Source organism: Fusarium subglutinans, assembly GCF_013396075.1.
Source record: "Fusarium subglutinans strain NRRL 66333 chromosome Unknown NRRL66333_c0000240, whole genome shotgun sequence".
In the NCBI taxonomy this organism is placed as follows: domain Eukaryota; kingdom Fungi; phylum Ascomycota; class Sordariomycetes; order Hypocreales; family Nectriaceae; genus Fusarium; species Fusarium subglutinans.
Genome location: NW_023502303.1, coordinates 39,981 through 67,820, shown reverse-complemented (window position 1 = coordinate 67,820; position 27,840 = coordinate 39,981). Strand labels below are relative to the sequence as shown.

Below are 27,840 nucleotides of genomic sequence, written 5' to 3'. Positions count from 1 at the left end.
ATCTAATAATATTATTCTAGCCTAACTAAATAACCTTTTTACCCTAGCTAATTTAGTAGGTATATATAAGATATTTTAAGCTATTTTTAATAATATAGGATAGGTATATTTATATTATTTTTACTATTAAATTAGTTTATAGCTAATCTACTTAACCTTTTTTGGTAAATACTAAGATAGCTTAGTAATAGGTATTCTATATAGCCTTACCTATTTTATGTAAAAGGCAGTAGAAATACTATTAATTTTATTAGTTTAAGAGACTAAATTTTATATAGTAAGTAACTAAGGGGATTAAGGGTCCCTAACCTCCTAATTTTTAGCATAAAAGGCTTTAAAGTATATATAAATAGCTTTAACCTTAATCTTATTATTAATTAAGTAAGTTAGAAATTTTAGCTATATACTAGGATAAAGGATTATTACTACTTAATAGACTGGTAATAAGGTAATTTTCTTTCTATAGGTATATAGCTTATTTGTAGTATTAGTAATAGCCTTATAAGCCTGACTATTTATTACTTCTAAAAGCAGGGCTTAATTTATTAAAAAAGAATAAAAAGGCAGGGGATTTAGTAGGTAGGGATTTAAAAAGCTTAGTAAAGCTATAGCTATAAAAAGACTGTAGTAGTAATTATAGAGGTGCTAATATAGCTTCTTATAGCTATATATAATAAATAAGATTATAGCTTCTTTATAGCCTTTAAGCTTTTTAGTCTTTTCCCTAAAGGAATATAAAATACTTATAATTTAGTATAAATAAGCCTAGTTATCTAGGTATAGGATATTTACCTTTAGAATTCTCTTTAAAGGTTTAGGGTTATCTAAGTTATAGATATAGAATTAGTTAATAATAGTCTGTAGGTAAAGGGCATAGTTAATTATTATTAATATTAAATTCTATCTTATTTACTGGTTAGGCTATAGCTAAATATAGGAAAATATATTATTAAAGCTTATAGTATTCTTTATTTTATAGGCTTTATATATATATTATAACTAAAGCTTGCGGCGTTATAGTATTTTTTATATAAATTAAATAATATTATATAGCTTTCTTATTGCCCCTAGGGTATGCTATAACTCCTTATAGTTATTTATATAATTAGAAGTGGATTAGGTAGGAAGCTAGGGGGTAAGAAGTAAAGCTTTAGCTATAAGATTAATAATATAATCCTAATATTAAAGCTAACGAATTTACACTTACTTATTAATTAGGTATAATAAGAAGTAACTTAGCTGCCTATAAAAAAGGGCTATAAGGTATATAGTATTTAATTTAATATTATTAAGGGTAAAGAAGCTAAGCTTATATAAGAGGAGGTTAAAGGTCCTATATATATTATTAATAATAATAGTTTAATTCTTCCTGGAATAGGCTTCTTTAAGCTTACAGAAAGCAATAACCTTATAGGTTAGGAATCCTGCTACTGTAATATAGTAGGTAAGTATTCCTAGAATAGCGTAGCTATTTAGGAAGGTCTATAGGTTAAAGGATAAGCTAATAAGGGATAAGGCTATAAGGAGCTTTTCTTTAATAAGGGCTCTTTTTTTAATATATTATATAAAGAGCTAATTTTAAACTGTAGTTTTACTCTTTAAAAGGGCTACTTTAATAATCTTAGGGGGTATTAGTAAAAGGCTATAGAAATAGGTATATGTAATAATATTAAGGGGGATAGTTATAGTAATAATCTAGTTAATAAGATTGTAATAGAAGCTCTTAATGGATAAGGCTACTAGAGGTATAGGGGGGGTATTTTAGAAGGCCTGTATTATAGATAGCTATAATAAAGGCTATAGTAATAGTAATATTAGCTCTTTAGAACTAGCTATAGCTTTAATAATCCTGTAGGCTAGTCTTAAGTGCTTGTTATATAATAAAGATACCTATAAGAAGTTATATAATTTATCTATAAAGTTGCTTTTTATATTATATATCTTATAGAGCTAAAAGGCTATACTAATAAGGTAGTAGTAATAAAGGGCGGTTAATATAAAGGCATAACTGTAATTAAGGACCTAACTACAGTAAGGTATAACCTTATATACCTATTTTTCTAGTGTAAAGAGGTACTTATTATAGTAAAGCACTAGGAGGTTTAATAGCTAAAGGTAGTGCCCTTTCTTAGGCAGGGAAATTGCATTAAGCTGTTAGGTAATAAAGAAGGACTTTTAAAAGAGTGAAAATTAGATTATTAATATTTTTAATAATATTAGAAAAGATATTAATAATGGTAATATTAATATTATAATAGTATTATAGAAAAAACGCAGTTAAAAAAGAGGTTAAGAAGGTAATTTGGTAATAATTAAAGAAAGCTAGCCCTTAAGGTATAGATTATAAGATAATATAGGGAAAGGGGGGTTTTGCTAGGGTTTTACTGGCCTGGTTTTTTTACCTTTAAAATCCTACCCTAGAAGTGTAATTTCCTTATAAAAAGAGCTTTAAAATAGATAAAAATAAGAGATACTTATATATTACTAATATTACTATATAGACTTGCAGACTTGTAAGTTAGGACCTTTATAGACTTAAGTTATGGCGATTTTTCCTGACTTGTAAGTCGAGGGGTTGGACTTGAATTGAGTTGAATGACTTGAATTATTGGGAGCGTTGCCCGTGATTTTAGCACTGAGCTAAAAGATCTAAGCTATTTTCTCCCCGGCCCAATCGCTTCAGTAGTGCAAAGCCTCATTGAGCTTGAGTGCTTATTGGCCGCGTTACGATGTACGCTGAATACGCTGGGATACGCTGCTTACATACGCTGGCGTGTGTGATTGGTCAATTGGGATTATTTGTCAATTGAGATGAGGTTGGGACGCAAAAGAGGGTATCGCCAATTGAGGCTATGCTAGAGGCATTGTCGCATACGCAGATTTGCGCAAGTCTGCAAATCATCGGTTATGTAGACGCGATGTAAAGTCAAAATGTTGTTTTCCTATAAATGTTCGCGACAGCATCATCTTCAATTACAACCTCTATATCTCACCACTAGCTCTCGGGACACTGGTACTCAAACTATTTCGCCTTTCACTCCAGCATAACGACTCTTCAATCCTCTCAGACAACCCGCATAATTAATCGCCAATCAACAAAATGGGCCTTTTCAAGACAGCCGACCTTCGTGAGGAATGCGAAAAGAGCGCTCGTATCCTTAAGAGCTTCGTCGGTATGTACCATCAACCTCTCTTCGTCATCTTCACCACCAGCTAACAAACAACAGACAAGAACAAAATCCCCTCCAACGTCATCAGCAACGCCAAAGGCCTCGCAATCTTCACTGGCTTCCGCGCAGGGATGTACTTCGCAGGCGCAGGCGGCTCAGGCGTTGTAATCGCCCGTCTCCCCGACGGATCATGGTCTTCACCATCTGCCTTCTCCGTCCGCAGCGGTAGTGTCGGTCTTGTTTACGGTATAGACGTCTACGACTGTATCTGTGTCCTCAACACCCAAGAGGCAGTCGACGCTTACAAGAAATCTGAAGTCAATCTTGGAGGTGCCGTCGCTCTCGCAGCTGGACCTCTTGGTGGAAACGTAAACATGGGGGACGTCAAGCCAGTGTGGACATACACGAAGTCTCGTGGTATTTATGGTGGTTTGACTGTGGATGGGACGGTGATAAAGGAGAAGAGAGATGTCAATACGGAGTTTTATGGAGCGGAGGTTTCGTCCGCGCAGATTCTGGAGGGCAAGGTTAATGGGGGTTGGTCACCGAGGATTGTTGAATTGTTGGAGGTCGTTAAGACGGCGGAGGGGAAGAGTGCTGATAAGAGTGTTTTGCAGGGGAGTAGCACGGAGCCTACTCCCGGTGACTTGACGGAGTAGTTGCAGCAGTTGGATAGTCAGGTGGTGTTCGGATCGGATCCTGTTTGAGTAGACGTGGACACTTGTTTTTTGTTTTGATATAGATTAATTGAATACTTGAAACCCTTCTTTTGTCTATCATGAATTATGACTGTTGATATCTAGCTGTCGTGTCAAGATATGGTAAAAAAGTATCAACATCCTTACTATGGCATAAAGATCCTTTTATTTTAATACAATTAACTTAATTGTCTCTTATGAAATAGATAAGCATTCAGATTAATAGTAAGTAAGTCAGACAGGAAGTATAATTGTTGGAAATAAGCTGCTATGCTGCCTCATGAGCACTTCGAATTGTTAAGATACAGATATAATCGAAGGTTCATCTGTTTGCAGAAACCTTCTCTTTCAAAAGTCTCATAACCATATATGTGTGTTTCGGAGTTCCATATACTCCAAATCCGACTCTTCCTCTTGAGATTTGTATAACGCCCAGAATATTGACCTCCACATACATTCTGACACCAACCGTTTCCATCATTTCGTTCGAAAGAAACCTGTGTTCGCTCAGGGTAAGATCGGTTTGGTCAGAAGTCTATATCTTGGTTAATTGCAGAAACTCCGCCCTGGTCCCCGATAGGGTAGCCCTTCTGGTCGTAATGATTGAACTGACCCAGTCCTAGCCATATGGCAGTATGAAAGGCCGAATATATGAGGACGAGTAGGGAGCCGACTTAAGAAGAAACGTGACCGACTAGTTCTCCATTCCCAGTATCTCATCGTCTTGCGTAAGGTCCACGACGTTCGTCCAATCTCCCTCTCCCATACCTTCGAGATAGACCGGCTCAAAAATTTCCTTCAAAATATCATTGTGTGGCTCGATGTTTAGCCAATTGTCTCCATCGTTTGAAATGCGCAATTCTCTTGTAGTGAAATCAGGATACGGTATTTCAACCTGTTGATTCTGTGGTCTAGAGGGCATAGAAAGGCCGCACATTCTCTTGACTGACCCGAAGCCTTCATAAAAAGCGCATGCTATTGCTGAAGTAGAACAAGACAATGTAGTATCATGAGGAGCAATATTGGTCTGAATGTCTGGAGACGGATCGTGAATAGGCCCTAATTTTGTATCTGCGGGTTTGTCCAAGATGCTTTCGACATTGTTAGACCGCTCCTTTGAGTTCCCTTCCAAAGCCTTTTGTTTGAATCGAGTCTCTACTCGAGCCAGGAGTTCCAATACCACCGAGCGTAGCTAATCAGCGCAATCCTCCGGTATATCCCTAGTTTCTGCACATCGGAAATGACATTCTGTCCCTCTTCTGTCCAAATACCCCTTACTATTCCTGTAATCTCTTTGAAAACGCCTTCATGGTACGGATTCTGGTCATCATCAAAATCTCCGAACAAGATCTTCCATATCTTGTGCCATTGACACCTCTCGGTGACAAACCCCTCTCAAAACGGACCTTGAGGGCGTCTTGCGTAGTGGGTCAGACGCCATCAGTGTCTTCTGAGAGGTCCATTGAGCAATTCTGCTGCAGAACATGTTCTGGAAGGGTTTTAGCGCTGAGAATCCCTTGGGACATCTCGGACAAAATTAATTTGCCATATGGCGCCTCTTTAGGTGCTGCTTGACGTCTGATATGCGAGGCATTTTGAGGCTGATACAGTCAAAATAACGTTCTGGATGTCTTCTGTAAAAGGGACACGCAAATGATTCGGCACATTTGTTGACGTCGTTGATTTCTTCATCATGACCACAGTCCCCATCGGCTTCAGCGATCTTTTCCGAAGTTCTAGTAGCGCGACTCTTCTGCTGAGGTGCTCTGCTATCCCCAGCAGGCCTCTTCGAAGGATTTGATGCATTCTTCCCATCTGAAGGAGGGGATTCTTGTTTCATCAACCCATCAAACGATTGCACCTGACATTCGGTAGATGGGAACGGAGAAGAATTTGTTTGCGTATCAAAAAACATGTCCAGGTTCGACATATTTGAGAACGCTTGAAGCCGCAGGGAAAGCATGCTGTCCACTGAAGAGACCCGATGGAGATCGCCACAATGCACTTGAGAGCCCGTAAGTTCGGAATGAGAGAGATTGTACAGCATCAGATAAGACGCAATGTGCTGATAGCTGAGCCCTGGCTCTTTAGGGGGCGTAAAATTTGTAGGCAGACGAATGATAAGAGCTACCAAGACCTCAGTAACTTTATTGACCTTCTTAGGTACTACTTAACAGAATTTAGTCCTACAAGATTTGGCTAAAAAGATAAGTCAGGCAGTTACGGCTACGGCGTAGAGCCCAACATTTCCAACAATGAAAATATAACAACATAAGCCCGACTTTTTATTACTTAGCACCGATAATTAAGGGTTAGGGTTATGATCTACTAGAACAAAATACAATGCAAAACGGAGATTATAATAATAGTTTTGCATGCAAATCACAATATACCTAAATATGTGCGTTGAGTTTTGACTTGGTTGGCTTCCGTTTGGATGGTGTAGGACTTTGTGGCTGTGCTGTGCTGCAGCCCGTCGGCAGTCTGCCCTGAAGGTCAAGACCTGGGTCCAAAAGCCAATCTTGCATACGCTCATTGTATGGCTGACTCGTGTGCAACTGGTTTGAGAAGCTGCAACTTCATCATACAGTCTCTGAATTGCGGACAATGAACCAACCTCTTTGAAGTGTCAATTGAAATGGACATAGTGATGTAGGTAGCGGTGCAGATAGATCGTAGATACCTAGTTGTGTAAATTCATGGATTACGGGACCTTGAAAGCGAGATATATAATATGCTTGACGGTTCATCTTCCACGACTGCGTCCATCGCATCCCCACAATCGTGGCTAGCCACATTACTGTTTACGACCGTGGAATCGTACTTCGCACAAGTGAGCAAAGTCGATAAACAGCACAGCCATACTGGACTTGACTGAACTGCGCCATTGCGAACCAACGCAGACGCCCAGAAGTTTGAATGAAACCAAGACTGTAAGTGGCGGCCTACAGAGCTGCTGGTTGGTCCGCCATGGGGTAAACTCAGCGAATGAGGATGATAGGGATCTGCAGGGGGTCTTCAGCTTCCACAAATGTGCAGAGGGCCTACGCATTTGTGTAGGAGAAATGCTTAACGGCATGGCCCTTCTAAAGTCCAACCATAGATCTCATGTTCTCGCCGTTGCTTCAGTGCTGATGCCCGGCATTTGCTTGTGAGGTTATTGCTGAGGTATTAACACGTGCATCACAATAGCCTTTCCCCCAGGAATCTTCGAAATACTACTGATCAGCTTAATTATCGCTTCCCTGTCAGGTCAAGGGAGTGTCTGTAAACTGCTGTGTAGTTCCCACGCCACCCGCGCGGGCGAACTGCGCGGACGTGTACTGCAGAGCCTGATTTATTGTGCGAGAGGCAAAACAGCCTTGCCGCAACCTCTCAATTGCGTAGGAGGCAGACACTCGCCTTGTTTAAGTACTCGAAACCCGCCTTTGTCTCGATGTTTTCCCTCTAGAACTCCGGGAGCCATTGGGTTCGTTTTGTTAACAAACCCTTTGGCCTCATCCAGTCAACGTATTAAATAAAGAGGTTGAACGCATGTTGACAGCGGGGCTTGAAATGATATTCCGCCAACAATAAGACCGAAGCGGACTTAACAAAGTGGGCTGCGCAATAGTAGCCGTGCAGGGGTCTGGCCGATGTGCACCTGGCTTTATTAATGGTCATGGTGAATGCCACAACTGCGAAGCTGAACTGACGTCTAATCAGCTGCTCGACAAAAGAGACTGCTCATGCATGTCTCAGTCCTTTTTGAGGCCTGCGATCACAGTGCATAGCACCGCCTTCCTTGGCGCGGTGGCTGTGTGTTTAGCCCAAGTTTGCGCGCCCTCTCTCACTACAAAAGAACCTTCCAAACAACGAAGGTCGCTCACCATGGCCAACTAATCGTTTCAACAATCCCCCCCAGAATGCAGAACACATCTTGGCCATAATTTCAATGACTTCAATCGGAAAATTTACGACTTCAGCCGTCTCCGCTGTGAGCGAGATTACTGTCGCCGCCGCAAACCTCAACTTCGACTTTTCTTTGGTGAAAGTAGAAGCACCTCAAGAGTTCCAAGCTCTGGGCCAAGTTTTGTCTCGCGGAAGGCGACGAGAAGCTGAAGAAGGCACCTCGCATAGCACGGCAAGGAAGTTGGCCGCCTTATTCGAACCGTTACTAGACCGAACCCCCGAGCTTTTTAAGGCTTATGGCACTAGATCTTCCGAGATTGTTTCAAGCCGAGAAGTCAATCCCCTCGGCTCCAAAGAGGACCACGGGCTCTTTTTCGAACAGGTCGGCGCAGACTGCACTTCGATATGGGCTGCAGCGACTTCGGGTCATTCAGCTGTTGCCATGCACCTCCTGGCTTGCATGCTTGCCCGGATTTGGGAACCGGACCAGGCTATTTCTGTCTGGGTTGACATAGTCGGAGAGCGAAAACGCCAGATCCAAGCTGATGAAAGCCTCAGTGGTCTAGAAAAGCTGGCATTGGACGCAGCCGCAAGACAACACGTCTCAAGGGAGCAACTGGCCCAGTGGGATGCCAGCGCGCGGTCCTGGCTTCAATGTGCGGATCAGGCCACGGGTATCAAGACAAAGCAAACACAGCTGCTACTCATACTCAAGAATGTTGCCATCGCGGTCAACAGCATCACTGATACCTACAAGAGTGTCATGCAGGCATGGAAGAGCGCCATGACACTAGTTGAGAACCTCATCCGCGGCCAGCCACAGGAGGTACGTGATGGAGCCATCCTTCTGGGCTTGTCTGCTTGGCATCTTTTCCCGGATCTTGTGGTGTTGGGAAATACCACCACTCAGGTTAAGCAAAGGGATTCTCTGATCGCTTCAGGCGGTATTCTCACAGTGGGAATTTCTGAGACTCACTCCGACGAAGAACACTGTGGCATCTCGTGGTCCTTGCCCCTAGCATCTCTCAACTTTTACGGGGATCCCGTCACGTCAACACAAACCTTGGATCCGGACACACCTCGACTGACAAGTCGCGATTTGGCTTTTGTAGGCCTCGGGAGTTTGCTCTCTCAATGGGACCCACGAAGCGCCAACGTTGCTCAAGCAGCCGAGTGTCTCGTCGAGCTCTGGGCGTTTCTTGGTCGCAATGTCGAAGGGTTCAGCCTCGAAAGCGCTCCCTCGGGAGGTTTGGTCACTGCTGATCCACTCCAAGTTCGACCGTGGCAATGGCTCAAGATGCTGCGCGATGCAGCACGGGCATTCCTTGATGCCCGAGGCGTGGACAAAGAGCGAGCATTTCGACTCCTCCACTTTGGCCGACGCCGAGCGGAACAGTTTCTGAGCTACAATGCAAGCCTTCAAACAGATTTCCTTGGTCTTCTATGCTCGCGGACATTCATCGGCTCCTTACGGGGCACTGAGACGAAAATCTCGTATCTCCGGCATTGGGCAAGCGAACACGTCTCGCATCAAGAAGACACGGTAATCCAGTACACTGTCACAAAGCCTTCTGTGCTATCGGAAATAAGGTACAGAAGGTCGAACTCGACAGAACCAGCGGATGGTGCGAAACGGTCTGAATACGCACTTCCAGACGATGACATGGCGCCTTTGGGCGAGGAATACGCAATCCCAGAGGGTGGCATCTTCGACACCGAGAACTCTTCGACCAAAGGTCAGAGGCGGAAAAGACCCAAATCAGAAAGCACTTATTTGCACTTCGAGTACGCAACGGCGATACAAGCCGCGTCTCCCGGTTGCAAACGAGGCACGACCGGTGCTGAGGTACCAACGAAATGCCACAAGCGGTGGATTGCTATCATCTCAGAAAAGCCCATGTGTTCTATGTACGGAAAGTGCACTTGCGAAGAACACAAACTCTCAAGCTGCAACTGTGAGAGGCACTCATGCATGTCAACGTTGAAGAATCATCGTCGTGAACCAGCCTTGACAGAAAAGCGAGAATCTGATCTGTCAATTACGGGAGAGTGGATTACCTTAGAAGAACAGAGAGTCATCTACAGGGATCCTGGATATCATGGCGAAACACTGATTTGGCATGGATCGCCGCAAGTTCTATCTGGCAAATCGAAGCATTCCACCAGAGGACAAACTTACCACGTCTTATGGGGCAACCCTGGTGATGCTGCCATCTTCATCAACTCGAAAGTGGATAAAGGAGACACCACGAAAACGGCCGCTTCCTCGCCCACACTTATCTCCTCGTGGATCTCTGCGCTAAAAAACAATTCAGTCTGCCCCGAAACTCTCCAAGCAATCCTCAGAGCTGGTGCTAAAGCTTACGAAGACTACTTCACCTCCCTCGACGCCCTCTCAATTGCGTATGAGACCTTCGAGGCTATGCCAGGCGCCACAATAGATCCCAAGGTGGCATCACAGCCACTGAAGAACTCACAATGGTATAGATCCTACAGTACCTCGCAAGCTCTTGCATGGGAGCAGTTCCAGCAGGAGGAAAAGCGCCATAATCTGCGGGGCATGACGGTGAGTGTTCCTGCTTTTCAAATGTCATTGAAACGGAGCGAAACTTTTGCCTGCATCGCCTTCTTTGACAGCGGTAATATTGACGTACATCCTGATCACCTCCACAGCGTGATGGCTGTTTCTTCAGGCAATTCCGTGTATCTGGCTCTTCAACTGCTCGAGGATCCCTCCAAAGTCGGCATTGAACACCAAGTCAGACACATCGCTGGAAATATTGGCCAAGCAGGCACAGGTTTTTTGGTTCCTCCTGCAAAGCCAAGAGTCAGAGCTATGAATGATAGTTCATGGCAGGTTATCAATCACGATAGCTTTGACGAACGAGTCGAGAACTGCTTCGAGGGCACGTCATGCCACTTGTCCTTCACAAACTACCGTATGCCAATCACACTTGCGCATCAGGTTCATGGCCGGCAGGACGTGGAGACCTATTTTATCGAGACGGTCGCATCGATCTACGACTCTGGAAAATGGGTTGCAGATCTGGACATCCTTAGTTCTTTGGCCAGCATGAGTCTGAATAGGGTCCGCTGTAGTCCCGCGTGTACAGGCAAATCGACTGACACCTCTGCAGTCCTTAATTGCAGGTTGACGTCAATTGACAATTGGGAAGAGTTCCTTGACCGACCCAGGAACGCAGTTGTTGCACGGGCTCACCGAAACTGGCTTGCTCGACTTGCACTAACGTCCTTCGCAATTGGGAGAGGCTATGGTGTCTTGGTCCTTCCAGAGTCTGTTTGTTGGAGCTGTTGTGCGAAGATTCATGTTAGTTTTCGAGGGAACGAGGTTCTTATCATGTAGTTAATCTGTTTTGCTGTTTTTTGTTTTTGTTTTTTTAAATGCTATATATTAGGTAAAGAATTTCTTGGTTATTGATATTAATTCTGGGGGGGTTTTTAACATCATGGTCAGCTCAACGTTTCACAATAGGTTATTTCACAGTACAATGGAACGCATGCAGTTCATTTTCCTCGTACACATTCCGAATCCCAACAATCATCCGCCCCGATAATATACGGGCATTATCGGAGCAGCAATCTCCTCGGGATCAGCGGAACAACGTTGCGATTGTGTAAATCAATGCAGCCATGAAACCACAAGCTTTCACGATATCCATTCTTCGCCGCGCTCCCCTAGAATTAACTACACGGCGACCGCCGCATCGCCGCACGCCTTATCAATCTGCGGGCCGCACCACGCCGCAGCGGCATCTGTCCTCTAAAACGGTGGACTATCAGACGATTACGCCGCCACGGACATTTTCGGTAAAGCCTCTCCGGCAATTCTCCATGGGCGGTAGATCTTGGTGCTCTGTTTTTATTGGTTGAGAGCTTTGATATGCATGGATGTTGTATGTGAAACGATATACATCATGGTGCAGATATCATGAAGCTCGTGCAGATGCGGGAGACCTCGGTGACTCGGACTGTAACGCTGGATGAGATGATAGTCAGTGCTTTGTATATTTGTACTGATGTTGATTGTGGTATAAATATGATGCTGTCGCGCTCAAGTTTGGTCTCACTCATCATCTCAGAACTTCATCACAAACACCAATCTCAACAACTACCATCTTAAAATCTTCATCCATGGCTATCACCAAGTACAAGGCTGCTGCTGTCACCTCCGAGCCTGGAGTAAGTTCCAACAGTTTAACTTACACCTTGAACATCACTTACAGTATCTAGTGGTTCGATCTTGAGGGCGGTGTCCGCAAGACCATCGACTTCATCAACGAGGCTGGTCAAGCTGGATGCAAGCTCGTTGCCTTCCCCGAAGTTTGTAAGTCCCATATCACTCCTCCCCTCAGCCTCATTGCTAACACTTCCAGGGATCCCTGGATATCCCTACTGGATGTGGAAGGTCACCTACCTCCAATCCCTCCCCATGCTCAAGCGCTACCGCGAGAATTCCATGGCCGTCGACTCTGAGGAAATGCGCCGCATCCGTCGCGCAGCCCGCGACAACCAAATCTACGTCTCCCTCGGCTTCTCCGAGATCGACCACGCAACTCTCTACCTCGCCCAAGTCCTCATCGGTCCTGATGGTTCAGTCATCAACCACCGTCGCAAGATCAAGCCAACCCACGTTGAGAAGCTCGTCTACGGCGACGGCTCCGGGGACACCTTCATGTCCGTCAGCGAGACTGACATCGGCCGTGTTGGACAGCTTAACTGCTGGGAGAACATGAACCCCTTCCTCAAGTCTCTCAACGTCTCTGCTGGTGAGCAGGTTCACATCGCTGCTTGGCCTGTCTATCCCGGAAAGGAACGCCAGGTTGCTCCTGATCCTGCTACCAACTATGCCGATCCCGCTTCTGATTTGGTTACGCCTGAGTATGCCATTGAGACAGGTACTTGGACTCTTGCGCCTTTCCAACGATTATCTGTTGAGGGACTGAAGATCAACACTCCCGAGGGTGTTGAGCCAGAGACTGATCCTTCTGTTTACAACGGCCATGCTCGTATCTACCGCCCTGATGGTAGCTTGGTCGTCAAGCCTGAGAAGGACTTTGATGGTCTTCTCTTTGTTGACATTGATCTCAACGAGACTCACCTCACCAAGGTCCTTGCTGACTTTGCTGGTCACTACATGCGCCCCGACCTGATCCGCCTTCTGGTTGATACTCGCCGCAAGGAGCTCATCACTGAGGCTGATGCTAATGGCTCTATTGCCACTTACACTACTCGCCAGCGACTTGGTCTTGACAAGCCTCTTGATGACAAGAAGGGTGAGCAGGAGACCTCCGAGGTCGTCTGAATTGCGGACGACCTGGAGACAGACGTCTCAATGAGATAGTCCCTCCTTGTGGTGGACGGATGTAGGATAGATGTATTGGAAGTAAATTGATATCTCAGATATGTATGATGCCATTGCTGTTGCTTCTACCTAGGTGGTCTTTTATGTAAAGTGATGCGTTCATGGAACAAGAATTGTAACACTAGACTTCGCTGTACAATCGAATCAAGCTGTAATAGGGAGCCTCTCGTTCAAATCATTATCCCAGCACAGAGTCCTGCCACTAGCGAAAGATATATCGGGGTATGTCCGATCGGGTTATGCGGTAACGATATCTTTCAGAGTGACGTCCCTGCCGGTCCGTAGATGATTCATGGTTGGGAACGAGTGTCATAACTCGGGCCTTGAGAGGTCTACTCAAAAAATTAAACTTAGTGCAAGGGGGTAAAAAGGGGAATCACATACCTACAATGATCCTCTAACAGTCGTAGTAGCATACGTCGTTGCGTGAATTTGGCACAGTACAATCTCCATTGGGGCAACCCTCAGAACATTTGCGAGGAGGGTCGTAGAGGCATTTGTTGGCTTCTACTGCATGGAAACCAGCAGCGAGAAAGAGAAGAAGAGCGGCCAAATTGATCTGCATTGTGTATATATGTTGAGCAATATGGAAAGAAAATATCGGGTAGGACGTTGTACAGACTGAATTTTAAAGGTCCAAAGCAGGATATGCATTCAGCTCAGACTTATATATGTCCTTTTATGGGGTACAACTGTTTCTTTCGTATTGACCTAGTGTCTTTTGACGGGCCGGTGGTGGATATGGGCATCTCGCTTATACTTCTTGAGATAGTTATGATAAACACTTCTAGTATTCTGAACAGAGATGGTTGATTACGAGATACTCCACAGCCCCATTGTGAACTGTTAGTTGTGTATAGCAAGAGCCTTGGCTAAAGTTTAAATCTTATGTTCTATGGAAGACGGTGAGGCGTTGTGGCTCCTAAACTTTATATATCCTGGGAGGTTACACTCTATCTGGAACAACGACGCGTAAGTCTGCTATTCCCGCTTACCAGAACACTTCAGTATGGCTCGAGTCCACAAACACAAGACAAACTAACTACACCTCAGGTCTTATGCCTAAAAGAGCGCTAACTAGCTGCTATGTCCATAATATCTATTACCAATGAAGCTTGCCATCCAATAAGATCAGGCCGCGTGGCCTAATGGCTAAGGCGCTAGATTTCGGTCCTCAGCAACTGATCCCTCTAGAGATTCCAGGTTCGACTCCTGGCGTGGTCGATTGACACAGCTGACTATTCTTTTTGCATCTGTTTTTTTTTTCTATCACAGTTCAGATTAAATATCCTTTTATTTATTTTCCTCGAATGAAATTGCAACAGTTAATATGGGTAGTATATACCGTAATACCATATCGAGCTTTGAGAATGTCCATCCTCCCTTGATAAATCTCCACCCTCTGTCAGGAATGCGATCGCAATTATGACGCGACATATTGCCAGTAAAAGCTGCATTGGGGGTTATACATGTCTTGGAGTCCCTCACCTTAAGTTCTGTCCATGCCCAGCTTATTTGAAGAGATGGCCGTCCTGCCAAGGACGCCATTTCTCATCTTTGACATATAAGCTTTTCCCAATTCCCTCCACCATATTTATCACAATGAAATTAACGGTTATCGCCGTGATCTGCTGTGCAGTCTCAGTGTCTGCTCGTTACTTGCAGATCCGCGAAGAAATCGGCAGCTGTCACAACCGAACCGATGCGCGAAGAGATGCACGCGCCGCGGGCTGCATGAACGTCAGCAATTACGACATCAGTGGAACATTATGCAATCCATCTGGCTGCAATTGTGATTGGGGATGTATTGAGAGTGATGGGGTCTATGATACATGGAGGTCACATACGTGCCCCAACAGAGTAGGAGTGAGTTAACCCCCAGAACGTTAATTTACGGCGAGAAGCTTCCTGACATGGGATTACTATAGAGCGATGTGTGCAGTGACGACTAGGTTTTAGTTATCTAGTTTTGGCTGGAATGGAACGAATCGAGAGCACTATGTATTTGTCTCTGAGATGGAATGCTACCGGACACCGTTAAGCATGTTGACTGTGGAGGTGGAGTCAAAGATCAAGATTAGTGTAATTTGCAGATGAGACTTGTGGCTGAGAGCCTTTATAAATCAGCAGACGGAACTTAATATAATTTAAGCTTAATGAAGAAGACATGCCTAAGATTGGCATGAAAACAAGTACCTTCATTATCTATCCGTTGTCCTTTAATAGGCTTATAACTAAAACAAAACCTCTCCTCCCAACATACTCCCGCCAGTCTTTGGAATCTTCAATAACCCAACCCCCACAAGATCCTGAGCCAGCCTCGGCACAAGCCCATCGCACCCTCTCGCCACCATGATATTAACACTGACAGGCAAGCTCTCATTGCGACCGGTGATATCGCTGAACTGCGACACCTCCCCAATCGGATAGACACTATCCGGTGCTTCGCTAAAGATGGAAATCCTGCTCAAGGACCATCCGAAAGGAACACTCGGAGGATCCAGATAGACATCGCGACGGCTGAAGATCCCTGGGCCCTGGGTGTACAGCAAGATGCTAGAGGAGCATCTTTGTGAGTCTTTGTCTTTTGGAAGAACATTGTGGTTGAACCAGTCCATGAAGATGGTTTTGTTACGAATGGCGTCGTTGAGGATGGCGTCGGGCTGGCTTTCACCCCATGCCCATCGTGCGCTGGGTGCTGGATCTACGTAGGGCGTGCGGCCATCATGAGCGGCTGCAAGATTCTCGAGTTAGTCATAAAATCTAGTTGTCTTGTATATATCTGCACATACCAGCGTAATCTTCAAAGAACGGCTCCTTGACTAAAGCAATCTGTTGCTTGGTGATGAGAGCAGCGTAGGTTACGTTCAGTAATTCCGTCAAGGGAATGTTTTGAATGGACTTCGGCCCCGCTGAAGCCCAGTGCTGGCTGATATTATACTCAGTAACATTGGTGGCAAGAAAGTCAGCGAGATCGTTGGCAAATTGGTGTAGTATTGCGCCCTCCTGTGTATCGTTGGTTGGAAATCCTGCCGTGTAGATTGCCCGTGGGTACTTGACTTTCTCCTTTGAGAAAGTCGTGTAGTTCTTCTTATACATAGCGGCCTGTGCAGCTGCCCAGATCTCTGGATCGCGAGTCAGGAAACCCGCTGTGTCCATCTTGGGCGAAAGCGGCATCACGTTGTCCAAACTGACAAGACCATGAGTAGGTCTATTGCCGAAAACACCTGAAACTCCAGCGGGGCCACGGATAGAGCCTCCAGTGTCACTACCAACAGCAAGGTCTAGCCACGGATAAGTCGCTATAGACGCCCCCGCTCCCGACGAGGATGACGAGGGGCCTTGGTAACCATCTCCGCGTGGATTGAACGGCGCAAGGTACGAGACCCAATCTGCTGTTGGATTCTCACCATTCGCAAACTGAGAGAGCTTCTGTGTCCCGACAACGACGGCTCCGGCGTCGATTAGGTTCTGGATAGCTGGTGCCGTCTTGTTCGCCGCGGGATACAGGTTATACCAAGCACGATTGCCGCGAGAGCTTTTTACACCTTTGAGGTCGTAAAGGTCTTTGACTCCTACTCTAATACCTGCTAGCGGTTTTTCCTTGGTGCGAGTAAAGTACAAGCGCGATGGAACTCCAATGGAGAGGGAACTGCTACCTGGAGCATGCGCTGAGAGAGTCTGAAAAGTCCCGTCTGGAGATTGGATAAGTGATTCCAGAAAGCTGCCGGAGAAGTCATCGTAAAGCCTATACACTTGATGGAGGCTTCCTCTGTATGGGTCCAAGAAGTAGGGTCCTGAGGGAATTTCGGGAGCTTTGTGCCAGCAAGAAACAGCTGACTTGATGCCATTATTGAAGGTAGTCGTTGTTGATTTACAACCAGGCGACTTCAATAGCACCACCAGTTCAGCAAAGGCAGGTTGCCACACGTCGTCCTTGTACGCCCAGCTTGAGAAGACTTTGGACAGATCCTTTTGAGCAATTTTATTGCCAACAATAGTAACCGGCACAAATACCAAAGAATCCGAGGCGATGGTGGCTGGGATGAGGCTTTTCGGTAACGTTTGTTGCAGCGATGGCGATAAGAAATAGTTCGTTCCGTTTAGGCTCACGGATATACCACTGGGACGGAGAAGCTCTGCCACCGCCGGGAGGGCGAGGCTCAGTAACGCAACAAACCACATGGCAAGTAATAAAGAATTATAAATACCGCAAAGCGACTGACAAGAACGTGTGAAGTTGCCTAATGGAACTTCAGTTCTTATAGGACAGATAGATCGTCGGTCAAATAAATGCCGTGAAACTAGGATGCTGATAGGTATTTTCCATCGCGGGTATGTCGGATCAATACTACCTTCATTTCTATTACATAAGGTCGAGCGATGCAACATTGACAGTGTAGATCTTGGCCTCATTGAGTATCCTTTTGATAAGGTTGCATCTTGGCATTGAACTAGCTTCAATTGAGCAACTAAAGAGAGATAAGAGACTTATAGTAAGAGGCAAGCATATCCCTAGTTTCATCGTACAGTGTGCCTTGAATTGAGTCATTTTACAACAGGTTATGCGCTACATGTAGTATGGCTTCCGTCCACCGCGCGAAACTACTGGTAGCACTAAAGCTTCATTCCCAGCTGCAGTAGACTAAATTCCCTTCAAGACTCTAAATCTTCCATGTCCAACGCTGCATGATCGACCTAAGCACGATCCGGCTTTGAGCCATCGAAGGGATACTTCAGGACACTGACACTGTTGGAGTAGCTCGACAGATCGGGGTTAAGCTGCGCCTAAACCCAAACAAATTAGCAGTGCACCAGAAGAAAAGAAAACAAACAACATACCATATCAACAGGGCACGTCGCTTCTTTAGCCCCATATCTCGTAATCTCAGGCTTGCTGTCCGTAGTCTTGATAAGAACCTGCTGCGAACTAGCCTGCGACGGATCACCAAGGAGATAGTTCATAGGCTCAATCAACATGGACGAGTGAGCCGTCGAGAAGACCGTGTTGGGGAGATCGCCTGTGTGAGGCATATGGTGCATTCCGAGGTTGAACCAAACGACACTGTCCTCATTAGCTTCAAATCATGATGCGAGGGATGATAGTGACTTACATGTCCTCTTGGTCGAGGGACTCGCCGTTGAAGTACTTGTCAAAGTCAACCTGCGGGTCTTCGGGTGTGAGGGAGTTGTATGCTCCTGCGGCGTATGTCTCGTTGTCTTTCTGGCGGGTGACGTAGAGATGATGTGTTGTGTGGTGGGCTGCGTTCCCGGTGATGCTGGAGTCTTTGACGGTGAGGTAGGCAACGCCAGATGCTATGAATGTGAGCTGGAAGGCTGTATGAGAATGCTCAGAGATACTTACCTGGTACGATCCTGTATCCTGGGTTTTCACCGTAAGGATTCTTCTCGTCCTTGTTGACAACGGCATACATAGCCCCGCCATTAGGCGACCAGTTGATCTTCCCATCATCTTCAGTCTTGATGAAGCTCTTGACTGCCTTCATAGTGTTACGCGTCTCACCATCCGACCACTTATACCTATCCCAATAGTCAGCAGCCCGTCCTTCACTCAAACATGAATAAACTTACTTCTCAACCGTAGGCTCAATAGCAACCTTCTGCAACGAATTCTTCTCGCCCAGAATATCAAAATCAGCCTTGAAGGTGATGACATGATCATGAAGAGATCCAGAAAGACTATCGTGGATTTTGAAGCCGTAGTCTTCGTTCTCGGCGTAGAATGCAGATGAGATATAGCCCGATGCTCGGACGTCGATCTCAATGGAACCATCGAGGTGGAATTGGTAGGTCGTCATGTAGTCGTAGTTTCCGATGGTGTAGATGGCACGGATGTTGAAGGCGATGTTCTTTGTTACGGTGGTGTGGCCTGCCCAGGAGTGGCGTTGGATAGGGAAGCCCTTGTCGATCTCGAACATGCCTTGGTCTGTTAGATTTGGTGTACGACGGTAGGTGTTTTCTACTTACAGAGCCCGTCTTTCTGGGTATACGTAGTCTCGCCCGTGGTCTGCGTGACGTTGAGGTAGTGAGAGTATGCAGGGCAGTCGTAACCTGGTTTTGTTAGTGATGGAAAGTTCCTCGGTCGAGTTCAGCCTTACCCTTAACGAGAGAGATCATAGTGGGACCAAAGCCATTCAGGCTGTCGAAGTAGCTAAGAGATGCACGTTAGAACTACAAGAGTTGTATAGATTGTATATCACTTACCAGGTTCCAGACTGAACTGGATCGATGCCACTGTGAATGACGTTAGTAATAGACTTGTGCGAGAGCTTGTTGAATGACTCACGCATAATGGGCGATGGCCTCGTCAAGACCAAGCTAAACAGAATTAGCCAAAGCCGCGTAAAGCTCGAGATGAGTATACATACTTCATACATGATTCTCTTGCCCTTGTATCGAATGTCGTAAAGTCGCAGCCCGTTGTCACGTGTGATACTAACGTAGAAAGAGAAGTCCACTAACACAGTCCATTAGCAAGTTACCAAGATGATCTCCGGGTATGAGCTCACTCCAAGTAACATAGCTCTCCTCCGCATCAACAGCAAACCTCTCCTTGCCAGACTGAACAGACGCCGGTGGAGGGCTATCATCCAGAGGGAGAGGATCACCATGCTTGTTAGTATGCGCCCAAGGCTGATCGAGATTGGCTCCCAGGGGCTTGAAGTCAGGCTCGGCAATGACCTTGCGGAAGTCATCCAGACTCTTGTAAAACTCATTGTTGTACACCCAGCCTGTCACGTTCCACTTGCTGGGATCACGGCCTGTGATGTCTGTTCTCATGTACAAACCTAAAGGAAGAAGAGAAATTGTGTCGTAGATGCTTGTGACGGGCGCATTGAAGCCCTGCCACATGATGACCTTGTCTTCTGTAACTGTGAGAGGGGCTGCGAAGGCAAGTGGGATCTGAAGTCCATCCTCGACGGTCTTTGCTCTGTCAGACAAACGGATATAACTTGTTCGAGACCATAACTTACCAAATTCCAGAGCCGCTTCGTGACGTCCTCTGCACCCTTCATGATCTCAAGATTGAAGTTGGCATAGTCCTCGGCATCAGGGTTGACAACTGGGATCTTACCATCACCCGCTCGTGTGTTTGTGAAGGTGTATGGCATAACATACGAGGCGTTGGTGATAGGCAATGGGCCAACCTTGAACTCTTGAACGTAGGCACTTTCAACAGCACCAAACATAATTGCAGCCAGGGCGTAACGCTCTGGGCTACCGGTGCTGCTTGAGAGCAAGGGGAGGACGTCTGTCTTGTTTGGCATCATGAGCTCAACCGAAATACTGCAACTGTGATTAGTTCGTGATGTCGGTTTATGGCTTGCAAGTCTTACATCTTGTTGTTTCGGCTGTTATGGACTGTTAGAATCTTTCATGGAAACACAAGGTTTAAAAACATACCTCCCTGCATCCTCTGCAGCAGTCAGGTTGAAGCCTGTTGCATTGCTATGCAGAAGAGCAAGCACATCCTTAGTTTCCTGGGTAGTCAGACTACCCCAGAAGTTCTTGTGAGGAGCATTCGCGGTGGTTTGGTTCAGCGAACAATCAGTTCCAGGGCATTTCTTTCGACTCTCGAGCCTTCCAGTAGAAAAAGCTGCGCCGAGAGCTAAGTTCCCCAGAGAGGCTGAGACAAAGAAGTTTGAGAAACGCATCTTGTCAGCTGGATGTCTGAGTGCGAGTAGACGGACTCGGATGGGTTGATTCTCTTCACATTGAGGACAAACATGGCGATATATATAGAGATATACAGATCCATAGAGATATATCTTGACTCGTGTGATATGCCTATACCATGTCGGTGAGAATATCCCCACGCTGTTTATCGTGGAGATAACACATGATCCGACTACAAGGTCCCTCACAAAAGCCCTTTCCAAGACCCTTGACATCATCACGACTAAGTGTAGTCCCTTCACTTCAACCTCAGCTCCCAAAATATTGACAAGGGTTATAGAAACTAATCCCCACGTTCTATATGATAGATGATAAGGTTCATGCTGACAAGGCTACAGTGCATATCTCAGTCCCCTCCTCTATACTGCAAGCCACATCTTAAGCGAAGGTTGTAGGTACCTTCGGGTTCGCGGAGGTTACAACCCGGGGCAGCTGTCGACCAGATACAGACAAAGATAACCGATATATTCGGGCCACTCATGATTCACGCATCGGGAGTCTTATCTTCCGGATCGCTAGGCTATTATTTTGAGTTTTACTGTGGTAAACAACGGCGTTTCAGGAGATGGAGAGGTGCATGTTGAATAAACGATACCACGTGGGACCGGTACCGCGTGTACATGATCCGGGTTTTGGTGGGTGAATCGGAACACGGAACTACTCGGAATGGACGGACAGAGATGATAATTACAACTTTTCAGCTTTAATTGGTCATTCTTGCTGGATCCTGGCTAGTAATACAGATCTTATCATGCTGATACTGGTAGAGCCCTTAATATGCCGTAGCTTCTATGCTGTTATCTTAAGCTTGAATGGTTTATTCTCCTCCCGAAGCGAGCTTCGCTACTGAGAGTCTTCCGAACCCCACACAATTGATCTTCACTATGGGGCCTTGACTCTGCACGGCAAATTACTCTCATTGGCTACACCGTATTGAAGTCAGCTCCAATTTGCTCTCTGTAGGTCTGACCCCACATGTCACCCCTGACCAGGACCGGGGAGATGGAACAACAAGTCATGATGAGAGTGGAAGGGTTCATCAAACAATTTCCTCTGTGCATTTCTCCATAGATACAGTTACATCATAACAGGAACCCTCAAGCAAGCCACTTTTCTAACCGAGGGGCCTCCTCGTGGATACAGCCAGTAAATCATCAAGAATCAAGCAGGGTACCTGGATGCAATTGCTTTGCTCCGCAGCTTAGATCCATCCAAGAACCTTTGTATCCGCCATCGAGATCAGAACATACGATTGTGACAAACTGCAGAGTTCTTCTTGGCTTGTCTCTCTAAATATAGATGAGGAACGATACAGTAGCATGCTTCAATATGATGCGGAGATTAAGTAATGGCAACAACCTTACTGCAGTTGCTGACGGAAGAAACCCGCGGTCACGACTCGAGCAAACAGTGACATAACTGAATTAAGTTCCTCACTATCTCCGCGTGATCTCCCAATAATGAAAAAAGTATAGAATCTGTTAACCGACTTGGACCTAGCTAGCCCGGCAGCACCGGAGGCGCGATTATGCAGTTCCAATCTTGTACACGATAGCATTTATGTCTCGTAATTGAATCAGCACAGGCTAGAGCATATCTCTTTGCTATCAGTCTCCTTATCAGTTGATTGCTATTCAGCCTAGGTGAGATATTAGCCTCTGAAGACAAGATACTCTCTTGATGCCGACGAAAGTATGCTTATCTCCTGAGACTCAAGCTAGGGAGATAAGATTGAAGATCTTGGCCGGAAAGGCTGACTGTCAGCCGTTAAACTTTAGGGGATGCCGCACTAAAAAGACGCGGGGTAATATCGGAAACGGGAGGCTAAGATCTATTTCCGAATGGTGGTTCCGAACATATTATAAACATTTCCAGAAGCAGTGCCATGAAAAGCATTATGTACAGCAGACTCGGGTTTAGTATCTACCTATCTTGAGACTTTTTCTTTTTTTTATTATAATTATAAGATACAATAGCGCTTTAGAACTTTCCTTCCCGCTTTCAGGTATGCAATCTTTATAGGGTAGTTATAAGATTTGTGCTTTTGACGTGACGAAGCTTTATGCTCTGGAGATCAAAGTCGATGGTAAATTGAAGAAAGCTATTGGCTTTCTATATGAAGGGCGTGGTTCCTGGAAAACCTGCATATTGCCTCCTTCCGGTAAGAAACATGGCTCTAAGCTGACTGGGTACCTCCGAGTTGTGATTTAAGATCTCAGAGCAAAGTAAAATCATGAACAGCTTCTCACCTGTACACAATCTAAATAAGATAACTAGGATGCGCTGATAAGGTAGCTTACAAGTTCAAGCTCACTACGCGATCTGAATGGGGACCAACTGTGGCCCCTCTATCAGATCCCGTTCTCGATCTTGGCATGCACGGATCTAGATCATCGATACCCAGAGATCGGATTGTTGCCTGAATGTGGAAATTGGACATTGGTATGAATGCTTATAGGGCTGAGACTATCAGCAAACTGCATCTCTAGCTTACCCACAGATGGTTTGCGGCCGTTGGAAGAACGATCAGCCACTAAGCCGTGTCGGACAGATCCATTCTACAGGTAATGTATGGAGTCTTCCCTTCAAGGTCTGAGCGCTCAAGCTGACAGGCTACTGTACTGCTGATCAGCCTGATTGAGCTCATTATTGCATCAGCTGCGACCAACTGCCATGGCCGCCTACGAAGAAGTGGAAATTAATACGAGAATTTCACAAAGGGAAAATCAGCATCAAAGACTTCCCCGCATAATCAAATTTCCACCATGCCATTCTCCGATTTCCGCCAATGCAAAGTGGCGCCCCCAGATCCCAAAACCGTTCAAAGTGGCGTCGTGGCGTCGCCGTGAATAGCGGCGCTTCTTTGATCCTTCTCCGCCCTTGACGCCTCCATCTTAACGCTCGGGTACCGCGACGCCCTGGCCAAGAAAGGTTCTTTTTTCAATTTTAGTCTTATGAGGGGAAGATGCCATGTTTGCTTGTCAATGCTTTTCAGCTGTGTCTAGCCCTAATATGATGGAGATGGAGTGATAATCTCCCATTTGATCAATCACGACGACGGTATTCTGTACCTGGATCGAGAGTAAGTGCAAGGCACCGGAGGGTAAGGAACAGAGACAACAGGTTCGAGGTCGGTAGATCATTTGAGTTAGCTGGGAGTCTACCATCCAGGGACTAACTCTGTGAGTAAGATTAACGGTAAGAAGGACACGCGACGGGGCTGCAATTCACGCACTTCAGAAGAGCTGGTTTATACAACACAGAGAGAGAGGTATATGGCCCAATGAGTCGTAGATAGGACAAATCGATGATTGTGCTTGTTCTGGGGTCCCATATCTGTGTCAACACCAACGGCGACAACCGGAGCCCCGGCCAATGGTCAGTCCAAGCTCAAGGACGCATCCGAAACTCTCGGATCTCGCCCATCGCAGGCAGTTGGCTCAAGAACAACAAAGAAGTCCCGATCCAGACCCCATTCATTGTAGTATCTCAGCTCAGCCACTTCGATGAGCTATCGATTCACTGACGCCTCCGGACCGTCGGCCCCTTCAGCTACTTCATTGACGATGGATCTAGACTCGGATAGCAATGAACAGTACAATCAAAGGATGGGAACTCAACTCATCCTTCTTAGGGAATAGCATCATGCAGCTTGTCACCAGATTCTTTTTGGCGTTCCGACTCAGCTCGGAGATGTCAAGCCTCCAGTGAGTATCACCGTGATCATACCAATTTACCTCTTATCGCAATTTCTATAAAGACACAAAAGTCAATCCGATAACTTCACTCAAACCACCAGCACTCACAGTCTTATCCCACTCTTCTTTCTTTGGCCATTTGTGAAACATTCAAGGCCCGCCTTGTACATTCACGATGTTGTTCAAAGCTCTCAGTCTCGCTTTCATCGTCATCACCAGCGTCTCTGCTGCCCCCGATGGCACCACAAACGCCATAAACAGGCGTACTTACACCCAGTACTGCGGTGAAGCCACCTGGGTCCCACCCAAAGGCTCAACGCCCGGGTACTGCCAATGTCCCTACGAAGGGCAAATCTATAAGCAGTACTCCTGCGACTGTCCTGATGCGCAGACCCTAAAGAACAGAAAGTGCGTCAACAAGTGTCCTGATGATTCAAAGTACAAGCCTGGCAGCTACGGCAGCTGGTCTTGTGTCTGTGACGACGATGGGACTAGTTGGTCTGCTTCTTCAGGGCAGTGTAGCTGCAAGTCTGGTAAGGAGTCTGTTCTGGGGAAGTGTGTTGATAAGTGTCCTGGGGGTACTACGCGACAGAGCGATGGTTCATGCAAGTGTAACGATCCCAAGAAGGAGGTTTTCAAAGGGTCTTGTGTGGATAAGTGCCCCCAGTACTCGACTCGTCAGGACAACGGTAGCTGCAAGTGTCAGGATGACAAGGACTTGGTCAAAAGTGTCTGCGTCGACAAATGCCCTCAGTTTTCTACGCGTCAATCTGATGGTAGCTGCAAGTGCAATGATGCGAACAAGGAGATCATCAAGGGTGCTTGTGTGAGCAAGTGTCCTAAGGATACTACACGCCAAACTGATGGGTCTTGCAAATGTGATGCCGAAGGAAAAGAACTCGTCAAAGGTGTTTGTGTTCCTACATGCCCTACTGGATCAACGCGTCAGAGCGACAACTCTTGTAAATGCACGAACGACAAGGAAGAGGTTATTAAAGGAGCATGTGTACCTGTTTGTCCGAAGGAGACGACTCGCCAGAACGATGACTCTTGCAAATGCGATGATATTAGCAAGGAACTAGTCAAAGGCTCATGCGTGCCTGTCTGCCCTAAAGATTCGACCCGTCAGTCCGATGACACTTGCAAATGCACCAACGACAGCCAAGAGATCATCAAAGGCTCTTGTGTCCCTGTCTGCCCTAAAGACTCAAGGCGACAATCCGACGATACTTGCAAGTGTGATGATGAAGCGCAAGAAATCATCAAAGGTGCTTGCATACCTGTTTGCCCGAAGGACTCGACGAGACAGCAAGATGATACTTGCAAGTGCGATGAGGATAACTACGAGATCATCAAGAATGTCTGTACCCCTACCTGCCCCGACAAGTCAACCAGACAAGAAGATGATACCTGCAAGTGTAACGAAGACGGCTACGAGATAATCAAGGGTACTTGCGTGCCGGAGTGTCCTAAAGACTCGAGTCGCCAAGAGGGCGGCAGTTGCAAATGTGATGCAGATGGCTTTGAGATCGTAAAGGGCACATGCACAGCTGAGTGCCCCAGGGACTCAAAGCGTCAAGACGACGGATCATGTCTTTGCGACGCCCAGGGCCATGAGATTGTCAAGGGTACCTGCGTCCCAGAGTGTCCGAAGGACTCAACCCGTCAAGAGGACGATACCTGCAAATGTGATGCAGAGGGTTTTGAGATCGTCAAAGGCGAATGCAAGGCAGAATGCCCTAAAGACTCAGAACGTCAGGAGGACAAGTCTTGCAAGTGTACCACTGATGGCTATGAGATTTTGAATGGGGAATGCAAGCCTGAGTGCCCTGAAGGATCTACTCGCCAACAGGATGACACCTGTAAGTGCGACACCGAGGGTTATGAACTCGTCAAGGGAGAGTGTAAGCCCGGTTGCCCCGAAGGAAGCTCTCGTCAAGAAGATGGAACCTGCAAGTGTACTACTGACGGCAATGAGATCGTTGATAGCGAGTGCAAACCGCAATGCCCTGAAGGATCTACCCGTCAGCAAGATAACACCTGCAAGTGCGATACCGCTGGCTACGAAATCATCAAAGGAGAATGCAAGCCCGAATGCCCAAAGGACTCCTCACGCCAGGAAGACGGTACCTGCAAGTGTACTGCAGCTGATAATGAGATTGTCAACGGCGTGTGCAAGCCAGAGTGTCCCAAAGGCTCCACCCGCAACGACAAAGACATCTGCATCTGTGACGACAAACTCGCCGAGCTAGACTCCAAAAACACTTGCACCTGCAAACTCGGCAACGAGCCCTTCAAAGACAAATGCACACCGAAATGCTGCGACGGTTCAACCCGGGACACCGAAGGCAATTGTATCTGCACCAAGCCCAATACTATCCTCTCCGACAAAAAGTGCGTCTGCAAAGATGGCTACAAACCCACAAAGAAGGGCTGCAAGAAAGACTGCGGCTCGCACGCCTACGACAAAGATGATGTTTGTGTGTGCAAAAAGGCTGGCCAGGCGTTTAATCAAGACAAGACTTGCACGTGTCCTACTGATACGCGCTGGAACGGCAAGATGTGCGCTTCGAATTGTGGCTCTGACGCGTGCTGGAGTAACGCCGCAAAAGGCTGCGTGTGCAATAAAGAAGGCATGGATTTTGATAGTGCAACGAAAACATGCTCCTGTACCGATAAGTTAGTCTGGTCCGATGCGCAATGTCATATCGACTGTGGCAAACTAGCTTCATGGCACAAAAAGTCTCAAACCTGCGTTTGTCCCAAAAAGGGTCAGGCTTTCAACCCTACTACCCTCGGCTGCGGATGCACGGGCGGTAAGATCTGGAGTGTTAAAGAGTGCATCACGGACTGTGGAGATTACGCTTCGTATAACTCGAAATCTGATACCTGTGTTTGCGATAAGAAGGGTCAGATCTTCGATGCAGATGAGAAGACTTGTGGATGTCCTGATGGAAAGGTTTGGTCGAAGAATCAGTGTACTGTTGATTGTGGAGATGCGGCGAGTTGGGATGGGTATGCGAGGAAGTGTGTTTGTGATAATGGGAACCTTGTTTGGGCGGATAAGAAGTGTTCTTGTGAAAGTGGACGTAAGATGGTTGGAAAGGGATGTGTTCGATCTAGGTTTTGAGCGGCCAGGTGGTGATGAGCGATGAGTTGGTGTGAACCCTTTTTCATCTTACCTTTCTGTGTTGTATTACTTCTACTTTGAGCTTGCCTCATCTTACATTCTCTTTTGTTTCTGATTTGCGAATCTGCTTTTGACTTTTCAACGAGCTGCGTCGGTTCCGAAGTACGGTTTA

General features: G+C 46.2%; 6 protein-coding genes across 6 annotated transcripts; 4 read left to right on the top strand and 2 right to left on the bottom strand.

Moving 5' to 3' along the window:
* Positions 1–3,100: 3,100 nt before the first annotated feature.
* On the top strand, positions 3,101–3,829 carry FSUBG_11922 (uncharacterized protein; the record flags this gene model as incomplete). Its single annotated transcript, XM_036676657.1, has 2 exons — positions 3,101–3,173; positions 3,228–3,829. 2 exons carry the CDS (start codon positions 3,101–3,103, stop codon positions 3,827–3,829), a joined length of 675 nt encoding a protein of 224 aa, XP_036532620.1.
* Positions 3,830–7,802: 3,973 nt separating this feature from the next.
* FSUBG_11921 (serine threonine kinase) lies at positions 7,803–10,914 on the top strand (the record flags this gene model as incomplete). Its single annotated transcript, XM_036676656.1, has 2 exons — positions 7,803–10,847; positions 10,897–10,914. The coding sequence occupies 2 exons, from the start codon at positions 7,803–7,805 to the stop codon at positions 10,912–10,914; spliced, it is 3,063 nt and encodes a 1,020-aa protein (XP_036532619.1).
* Positions 10,915–11,911: 997 nt separating this feature from the next.
* FSUBG_11920 (cyanide hydratase) lies at positions 11,912–13,082 on the top strand (the record flags this gene model as incomplete). Its single annotated transcript, XM_036676655.1, has 3 exons — positions 11,912–11,959; positions 12,011–12,104; positions 12,154–13,082. The coding sequence occupies 3 exons, from the start codon at positions 11,912–11,914 to the stop codon at positions 13,080–13,082; spliced, it is 1,071 nt and encodes a 356-aa protein (XP_036532618.1).
* A 2,084-nt stretch (positions 13,083–15,166) lies between these two features.
* FSUBG_11919 (glutamyl-tRNA(Gln) amidotransferase) lies at positions 15,167–17,327 on the bottom strand (the record flags this gene model as incomplete). Its single annotated transcript, XM_036676653.1, has 3 exons — positions 15,167–15,192; positions 15,406–15,876; positions 15,935–17,327. 3 exons carry the CDS (start codon positions 17,325–17,327, stop codon positions 15,167–15,169), a joined length of 1,890 nt encoding a protein of 629 aa, XP_036532617.1.
* Positions 17,328–17,840: 513 nt separating this feature from the next.
* FSUBG_11918 (membrane primary amine oxidase) lies at positions 17,841–20,818 on the bottom strand (the record flags this gene model as incomplete). The annotated part of the gene is made up of 14 exons (XM_036676652.1): positions 17,841–17,930; positions 17,985–18,207; positions 18,257–18,458; positions 18,508–18,683; positions 18,735–19,089; positions 19,131–19,214; positions 19,262–19,314; positions 19,368–19,397; positions 19,450–19,481; positions 19,532–19,620; positions 19,673–20,087; positions 20,138–20,450; positions 20,501–20,515; positions 20,568–20,818. 14 exons carry the CDS (start codon positions 20,816–20,818, stop codon positions 17,841–17,843), a joined length of 2,328 nt encoding a protein of 775 aa, XP_036532616.1.
* A 3,895-nt stretch (positions 20,819–24,713) lies between these two features.
* FSUBG_11917 (multiple epidermal growth factor-like domain protein) lies at positions 24,714–27,668 on the top strand (the record flags this gene model as incomplete). The annotated part of the gene is made up of 1 exon (XM_036676651.1): positions 24,714–27,668. One exon carries the CDS (start codon positions 24,714–24,716, stop codon positions 27,666–27,668), a length of 2,955 nt encoding a protein of 984 aa, XP_036532615.1.
* Positions 27,669–27,840: the final 172 nt, after the last annotated feature.